A 9627-nucleotide genomic window follows, 5' to 3' on the forward strand; every position below is an offset into this window, starting at 1 on the left:
AGTTGAAAAATTTTTTTTCTGCTTTCTCCTGGTGAGATGAACCTTATACTCTTTTTTGCTGTAGCCCAGTTCCCACAGGAAAGATGAAGGATATGCTCTTCCTTGGAAGCTCTATGTATTTGACCTCTGTCCCAGGAAGGAAGTTGGCAATAAACCAAAACCTTGCACTTTTAGGTGAGTGCTGTAACCACTAATCTATTTCGGAAGGCTATAATTATAGACAGGAGGTGGGCAGCACTGTCATCACCTCCTGCTTCTGATTTTAAAAAAGAAAAGTTATGACTGTATTTGGCAAAGAGTCCAATGCTATCTTTGTGCATCAGCCATATTCGGAACACACCTCCTTGAGCAGGCCCCTTGAGATTTAAGGGGTGGAGAAGAGTATTCTAAAAAGATTAACTTCAGCCTAATCCCTCCAGCTCTTTCTGCATTTGGGGGAAGAGAAGAAAACCTGACTCCTCCAGAGGGTGATTCAGAGCATCTAAATTTAGGTACTTGCTCTGAATCACTCCCTCCTTAACCTAGGGAGGCATCCTGGAGACAACTGATTCTACAGGCAAAGGTTATCCTCTGTGACTGTTCCTCTCTCAACATCCCCTCAACTGTCAGTAACATTCTCACTAGTTTAACTCCACCATAGCTTAGGTGGGAAGTTGTCGCTCATCATCAGATACCTGTGAGGCAGAAAGGGAGGCATGCCAAAGTTGTCCAAATACCTGGTTAGGAGCTGCCAAATTCCAGAATTTAGATAGTTAAGTCACTAAACGAATAGACCGATTTTTGGAAGTTATAATCCACCAACAGTTTCATAAATCGTTACTGACTTCAGTGGAGCCAAGATGCAAAACTGGCACTCAAGTTACTATTTTAGATTTAGCATTTTGGCAAATCACACCACAATTTTAAATAAATTTAAAAAGCAACAAACAACTTTCTTTAAACAGAGAAAACATAGTAGTTATAATGGAAAAAGTCTTTATTACTAAATATATTTATATAACAGTTTTAAATCATAAATCAGCATGGTTTGAAATTCTGGTAGCATTCTGTCGTTCTTTAAATACTCAGACTTAGCGCTTTTTCCAGGTGAATTTCCGTCTGGCTCCCTCTTGACCAGGCTTTTTACGTTCCTTCACACGTGGGTCGACTGTTAATAGTCCAGCTACAAAACACAGAAAAGCACCCATTTATTTGCTGTTATTAGTTAATATTACAGATATAGTACATGGGGGGGGGGGGGGGTTTAAAGGCGCCCAAAAATTTTGCATATGAATTGTAACATCTAGAAGGGTAAGGGTTCAGTATAAAACATACTGAAAGGAATTTCATCAGAACTTTTCTTTAATAACTGAACCTTCTTCACATTTTCCTTTCTAAACCATTAAAATAATCCCACATTGTTTTATATCCATATTGCTTAAGCCTTTAGAACAGTGGTCTCCAAAACTTTTTTGATCATGCACTCCTATCAGTAAAATATTTTTGAGCATGCACCCCCAATATATGTGTATTTATTCATTTATAAATTATATACACTACTGAAATTCTAAGATTTTCTTCCTGCACCCCAATGGATCATCTTGCACAACACCCCACTTTGGAGACCACTGCTTTAAAGTAAGCTTAGTGTTTCCAAAGTATATTTGGCAATGTCCAAAACATGTTCAGAATTATGCTGATCTCATTACAGATACCCAACTCGTTACAATGTCAGTTTACACGGGTATTCCTAGCAAGTCATACTTGTCAGTACTGAAAGCTATAATCAAAGAAACTTGTTGCAAAGATAATAGCATGAAGATAGCTTTACTTCCGTGGATGGCAATAGAGTGAAAAAAAAAATCATAGCTGTTCTGCCAGTAATACACACAGGTATTCTCCCTACTAGTCCAGGAAGGGCATAGTTAAAAGCTCACTGTTCATAATTCTGTATTTGCTGAAACAATATGGCATTTAATCACTGAGAAGCATCAAATATTGCAGTTATCCAAATGAGTTCTATCTTATCCTAGGTAACTTGTAAACTCTAAATAAAGCAAGAGAGGAAAGAAGCTCCTTCAGTCTGGCTAGCTGTACATAGTAATGTTTATCGTCATTACCATCCCTTGAAAGCTAAACCTCTAGTGTTTATGTTCGAGAATAAAACTTTTTTAAACATGAACAAGCTGCAACTAACCAAGTAAAATGAAATACAATCAGTATCTTACAGCTCAATAATGCCTGATCCAGATTTATTTGTTGATGAATACACATTCATGTTTTGTGATTCTATCTTGAAGCAATATAAGCTGATTAATAGACCTAAGAGAGGTCATGAACAGATGGAAAAATGCTCAAGAAGTCATCCAAAATGTACAAAAAGGATGCTAGGAAACAAGTGAAAACAGTTTACAAATAAATGCAGATCCCTTTCATACAATATACAAGGTTTCACTGGGATTATTTACTCAAATTTGCGCTATCTGATCCTTAAATTATCCTTGTATTAATTCCGTTAATTACCAGAAACACATCAAGAAACATTGAAATAATTTCAATTCCTACCTTGCCTCATGAATTCCACCTCCTTTTCTGTCACGAAACTCCTTAAGGCTTTTGCAGAGGCTAAACGTATTGCTCCAGCCTGTGCGGATCTTCCTCCACCAGAGACTGTGCAAACCATATCATGTTTTCCAACTCTGTCAAGAAACTGGAAGGGGAACAACAACTGTTCTCTAAAAAAATAATCATAATAATAAAAATTAGATACATGTAGATAAAGTTACATGCTATGTACATTTCTTATCATAGTATATACAAAAACATAGTTAACTTCAGGCAGAGATCCAGAAAGGCATTCATTGCTGATTTCCTACTGGTAACAACTAAATCAATGGGAAATTAGCAGCTAGGAGCATATTCAAACTGCCAGTGGTAAGTATTTTAAGTTCGGTTTTACAATTAACTTTTGTTTCACTAATTATCTATAGATGCCAAGATCCATCAACTCTATTCTTGAGCTCAGAAGAAATCACAATACAAAATAAAAATCACGTAAGGGATAGAAACCTTATGTCAGCCTTATGAGAAGTCTTCTCTATATCAGACTGTGCACATCCCCCAAAATCTGAAGCTTTACATGAAGCATCTCACCTTGTTTGCTTCCACTATGTTACTGTATGCCAGAGTAATTATACATGCATACAATTTGCAAATCTCTCAGGACACACTTAAAGACACTGTTTGTTTATTTTTAAAATAAACTGCAAGCCCTTTCCAAGGGGACCAAAATTCAAACTAAATAGTCTGTAGTCTTAGTTTTTGCATCCCTTCAGAAAGGGAGACAAGAAACACAGAGCAAGGCTTACCTATCAGTTCTTATACTACTGACTCCTGAAAACTAGGAGGAAAAGCAAGACCAATTTTCATAAGACAGATATAGTTATACAGAAGCAATAACATAGCATCAACTCTGTGGAACACAGCACCAAAATATAATTGCATGTCATGACTTTTGCTGGAATAGTTTAAGTACAGTAAGAATACAGCATTTCATAGTGCTCTCACCTGTCCTGCAGCACTGGGAAGTAATGTAAAATGTCTATTCCATTCACTGTAATTTTTCCAGTCCCATTGTCATAAACTACTACAGTAGCTTTTGCAGTTTTTCTTGTACCTTAAAGGAATTAAAACCAATCTGTTATGAGGCTTCAATATTCTACAGAACTTCAAGTGCCCAAGAAGTTAAGCAAATCTCAACACTTTCATACAGCACTAGCTGTTTTTTCTGGAGGCTGAGGTAACAAAAAAAAATTAGGAGAAGGAAATAAATACAAACAATGAACAACTAGCTTTCAATATATTTTAATCAATGTCTATTAAGGTGGGGGGGTGTTGGGAGGAGGGAGAGGTAACTCTCTAGCTCCCATAACTTCAGTAGATCAGGACACTTTCTTGACCCAGCAATGTCAAAGTATATAAAAAACCAGTTTGTTGAACACTTACCATTTACTATAAGCAAAATTTCTAGTAATATTAAAATACTTTATAAAAATCGTACAAAGGTACAGAAGTTTAAGAATATTCACATGGAAAAGGTTAACGCTTTAACTATACTGGTATAAGCAATGCCTATGCATCATTTAGTATGGTTTCCTCAGAAATTACTACTTACAGTCGGTTCTCTTTCTGTGCATTAACTTCAAGTTAAACCATGACAAACACTCTGTGCTAAAGCCTCAGACCAATCTTCTATAGCACAAAGGAAGCAATCATTCTGATAAAGGAATTATGAAACAAATCAGACATTTTTCTTAATTTAGGGGGGTGATGGGACACAAACCAGACTGTTCTTGAACTTAAAAATCTGATAGCTTTTATTAAATAACATGGGTTGCATGTTTATCAAACTTCAGTAACTACTGTTCTGAAGACACTACTGAAAACCAGTGTGAATTAAATCCCAGTTTGGAGCTCTCCCATCTCCTTGTTGTCACATCATCTTGAAGCCAGCCCAGCTAAAACAGAACTCTCTAGCCATTTTACCCCTCAAATTCTCTGCGACCTTCGTTCTTATTATCATCTGCTGCCTGTCGCTTAAGAATACACGTCATCTCTGACTAAGATTCCTCTTAAATGTACAGCATAGATATAAAGTGTGTGCGAGTGCATATGCTTTGTCCAGAAAGTCAGACTTTCCTATACATGTTGTTGCTACATTACTTTTTCTAGGCAATCACTTATATCATATACCATTCTTCCACTATGTGTCCCTCCACTGAAAATGTAAGCAGTCTGTATTTAGAAGATAGAGACCTTCATGGCTCTTCTCTAACATCCCCTCTGTCTCGGTACCAATGACCTATTCCCATCTCTGTCCCATAACGCCAGCTGCGGTTCATCCACTTGTTTAAAAAAATTTAGGAATTCCCTCTTTGCATTTTCCTAGGCTGTTTGTAAATATCCAGATGCCTTGCAATTTAGTCTTTGCATCTTAAAATTCTCCTTTGCTGGACAGCCCACAAAAGTAACGATAAAGGTTACTCAGTGGTGTAAGCAGGCCACTTCTATACTAAGCAACGACACTGTTACATCCATGCAATTCTCTGTGTTTGTGCTCCCCCAGTCCCTCGCCCTGTATGTTCAACAATCAGCTCTTGCCAGCAGTGAAAGTCCTTTTGTATCCTACAATATGTAGCACAACAGGGTCCTCTCTACAGAGGTACTACTGTACAGAAATACAGATAAAAACTAACAGTTGATAGACTCTGGCACTTTGTTACCAGGCCATGTCATAACTTAGTATGCCATAACATAATTAACAATTATACATGCAATATACACATAAAAATGTAAAATTAAGTAGTGACACATGCAGCAGTGCTGTACATACTATAAAGAAAGTCGTATGAAGAGGAAAAAATTCTGCATCAGTACCAACCAACTTGAAATTATTACCTTCACCAGTGCTGAAGGCCACTCCTCGCTCATCATACTTCAAGGGCTCAATAACTACCTTTTTTAACTGCACAGGAACTTCTTTGGAAAACTTTTGTATATGCTCCTCCTCCATGTCAACACATGTCAACGCCATCAATTTTTCTAAGAGTTGAATAAATCTTGAATACTGTAGACAACAAGACTTCATTAAAGGATGCAAGTGTAATTGCATTTGCTAAAACTTTCTATTTTTATATAATTGATCTTTCCTACTTCACTTTTATCGATGATTTCTGACAAGATGACACTTTTGCACCTACATGCTGATTTAAGAACAGCATGCAGATGCATCATTTTCTGTGTGACTAAAGATACCTAGTCCTTTCTTCAGGCAACAATGAAACTTTAATTCAAAGCATAACCAAGTCCTTTGTAATACAAGATTATTGTATTAGAATGAAGTTCATCTCACTTTTTAAAAGAAAACATTGAGGGGGGTCTTCATTCTTTTATTATTGTTTTATTAAAATGGCAAAAGGAAAAAAGGTTTTCACCTCATTTTCAGTAAGTCAGCATGTTCATTGACTTGGAAATAATTTTATTTCACTAAACTGAACCTCTTAAATGATTATGTTTCATAATATATACAGGAAATACCTATCTACCTATCTTTGGCTGTTCAAGCTGAGTTACTTTAATGTTTATGATTTCCTTTAAAACCGAACAATCAAGCTATTTAAAAATTCAAGAGATACTTGACTTAAAGGGCAACCTCTTGAAATAAATTATCCTTTGCTACTGTGTGGTTCTCCTTCCCCCTTACACCCCCCTCCAAAGTTCTTCAACATGTGATTAAAGAGTAAAACACCTCTGTGTTAACCCATTTGTGCTAAAAGCTGGGATGTCCTGTTATGAAGTATTACTGGCAGGAGCACTAGACAGCTGGTCACTAGATGTAAAGGTATGCTATCATCTAAAATGGAGTTTTCACACAGATATCATAACCTTATTTTTGAAGTTTTCTTTACTTACAAGCTGTTATTAAAAATGTTTTTTCTTCCCCCTGTTACCAGAGTCTTCAGCATAAAATCAATACTTTTCTTGTAACCTAGCAATAGCCCCTGGAATTCTGACAACACTTAGAAAGCCACTTCTGTCTAACAATACGACACAGACATGTGGCTAAGCCTTTGAAGAGCAGAAATATAACAATACAAAAATTTTAAAATTATAGAGGCTATAGATGAAGAAAGCTTCCAACAGTTTTCACTTGCAGAGTGCAAAGGAAAAAAATATCAGTAGCTCTCATTTTGTTTAATAATGCAAACACCACAGAAAATTTTGTTGCAATGGCAAAATGTAAGAATTTGAGCAGTTAAGACAGGTAGCTCATACTGAGACATCTCAAACACATTTAAACAATGTTTGTTCCTATAGGCTGACGCTTTGTGGTTTTACATGTGAGAGGCCAGTACGTAAAAGGGTTCGGGTTTTGGGAGGGGGTTGGTTTTTTTTTGGTTTGTTTTGTTGGGGTTTTTTTGTTGTGGTGTTTTTTTGGTTTTGGTTTTTTTTTTTTAGTTTATTGTAGTCTACTTTTACACACGTAGAGTGTACAAAAACCAAGCAGTGAAGAACATCAAACTGTTTGGTTGTACAACTAGACCAGTTCCTGGCATCCTGAGAGGAAAAACAGCCACTCCAAATGCAGGAGCTACTGAAAACACTGAGGTCCTGCTCAGTGGTAACTGCTTCTATTGCGAGCAAGATAGAGGAAGTCTCTTGGGTATACCAGGATAGAGAATTCACAACAGCAATTTCCAACTTATGCTTACGGACCACAATCTGCTCGAGACCTTTTCACATCACCCATAGACAAGGAAGCCATCCCATGTTACTGTTCTGGATGACAAGTGAGCAAAGGGCATGTTTGCTGCTGCTGTGCTATTTTTGCAATGATGTTGTCCACAGGACAGAAGAGATTGAAGAACATGGTTTCTAGGTGAGAAAATACTTGGGATGCTCAGACAAACAGTGTTATATTCTCTGGTACTATCATATTCAAGCTTAAACTTCCAAAAGAAAAGTGAAGCTGGCCACATAGACTGAACCTGCTGTTACAAAATCTAATGTTATTTAGGGGACTGTAGAAAAAAAAAGCTCTGAGTGAGAAAAAAGCATACAGCTATCAGAATGAGAAGTCTTATTCCCAGAAATACATGTAAAGAAGGACTCCAAATCTAGACAGGGATACAGTTTTCAGATGCTGGGCAAACTGCAAAACCCTCCTCTCTCCCACCATACTGTGATATCAAGAAGAATATAACAAGAGATATCTCTATCAGACCACAGATCTACGTAGCTTTGTATCTTGTTTCTGATAATTGATTCTGTAACCAATCACTAAGAAAAAGGACTCCTCATTTCTGATCAGCCTTCTCTGTGATTTTTCTATCATTATCATGCCCTTCTTAAAATTAAATAATCAGAAACCCTGTGCAGGCTTACCATTACACAAATCCATCGTGTTTCACGTGTTGAACATTTACCCCTTCTCTACAATAAGCAACAGAGGTTCTAGCCCTGTCTGGTTTCCACCTGTAACTAGAATAAATGACTGTTTATTTCTATTATAAAGAGTTACTATACTCCATTCCTGACTACATAATTAGACAACAAGGAACAAGGGCTCTAGGCCTCAAAACGTTACCAGGAGAAAAACTAAACTATGTTGGTAAGAATGGAAAACCCTTAATAGTTCTGTACTGTGCTAGATAAAAAAAAGCGACACAGGTCACTTTTCAAAACATGAATGTGACAGTGCTGTGAGCATATACAGACTTCATGAGAAGGAAGAAAATTCTTTTGAAGAGCACCTGCTTCTACATAGTACCTTTTCAGTATCCAAAAATATACCCAGAATCCGTATTTTTAAGATACAACCCTCCTTAAGATTAGAGAGATTAATTACTTACATCATCATCTGACAGTTTTTCTAACAACATTTCTTCCAATTCAATCTTAGTCAGCCATCTGCTGCCAGCCAGGTTTCTGTTTAAAATATCACATATATTCTCCCTTTAATTAACCATGCAATTAGAGTTACATCACAAAGGACCACACATACAGTCAGTCTTCGTTCAGAAATACATTTTCCATTACAAATGAATACAAATCACATTCCTATAGTAAACATGAGAATGCCTACATTGATTTTAAAAGATCTGTCTTTTGAAAGGGATGGTAACTTCATGTACTGAGTTAACCACATGAAAATTATGAGTATCAGTTACACATTATTCATATTATTGAAGTCCGAGATTGAGCTAGAGTAATATTGTAATAGTAAGTGATCTTCCCCACAACTTAGGACTTAGTTTTAAAAACCTGCTGCTAGGGAAAATTTGGTTTACAAGCAGCAAAAGGAAAAAAAAAAAAAAAATCAAATGTTAAAATCAAATTCTAAAGTAACAGAATTTTACCTCTGGTCTTTACTTTTCTGATCAATGCAAAAAACTCCACTAGCAGTAAGCATAGTCAAAGTACTAATGCAGCAATGACACACTGTATTCTATCCACTGTGTAATCTTTACCTGCTCAGCACAGAAACTGCAGTGGTGATAGCAAAAGCAGAAATTTCTAAGAAAACAGCCTCATACGGAAATGCTAACACAAAAAACCCCCAATGTTTGAAATAAAGCTTTGTGAAATATGCATGATGTGACCAACTAAACAGAATGCCACCATAAACATACATGCCAACATTACCAGGTAAATTTAAGTCAAAGCTGTAACTAGCTTCTTACCTCTTCAGGTTATTTAGAAACAATATTAATGAATGTTTTCAGCAGCATTAAGGAAGCTGTGATTTAGAAAAGCACTCCTTCTGTAGGTGATTTTAAGTAATACTTCTTCTTAAGTATGTATTTTAATGCTTTTCTGAGTCAGGGCATAAGAAACATTTATTTAGAAACAATGCTGGTTTTCACAATAATTTTAAAATAAGTTTCCAATCCTGACAGACTCAAGTATATAATTGCATTTACATATTGCTACTGCCAGTGAAGTCAATGACATTTTTTACATGTGAAAAGCTATAAACTTAAAGTAGTTTAAGATCAGGTTCTAACTCTACAGTTAATATTACAGCATACATCCACAACAGATTATTTTCGGGGGGGGGGGGGGGGGGGGCCGCCCCCCAAAAAAAAC

At 36.4% G+C, this 9627-nt stretch overlaps 1 protein-coding gene across 1 annotated transcript in view; it reads right to left on the minus strand.

Moving 5' to 3' along the window:
- Positions 1-958: 958 nt before the first annotated feature.
- The window catches only part of MRPS9 (mitochondrial ribosomal protein S9), a 59234-nt gene continuing 50565 nt past the window's right edge, over positions 959-9627 (minus strand). Inside the window, exons 8-12 of the mRNA XM_010575803.1 lie at positions 8391-8466; positions 5437-5605; positions 3547-3655; positions 2545-2714; positions 959-1162 (exon numbers count right to left, since the gene is read on the minus strand). Of these exons, the coding sequence (XP_010574105.1) occupies positions 1071-1162; positions 2545-2714; positions 3547-3655; positions 5437-5605; positions 8391-8466 (616 nt within the window). The 3' untranslated portion in view covers positions 959-1070. The remainder of the gene's footprint in view (positions 1163-2544; positions 2715-3546; positions 3656-5436; positions 5606-8390; positions 8467-9627) is intronic.

The sequence above is a fragment of the Haliaeetus leucocephalus genome, unplaced genomic scaffold (genome assembly GCF_000737465.1).
Source record: "Haliaeetus leucocephalus isolate CR32 unplaced genomic scaffold, Haliaeetus_leucocephalus-4.0 Scaffold495, whole genome shotgun sequence".
Lineage (NCBI taxonomy): Eukaryota > Metazoa > Chordata > Aves > Accipitriformes > Accipitridae > Haliaeetus > Haliaeetus leucocephalus.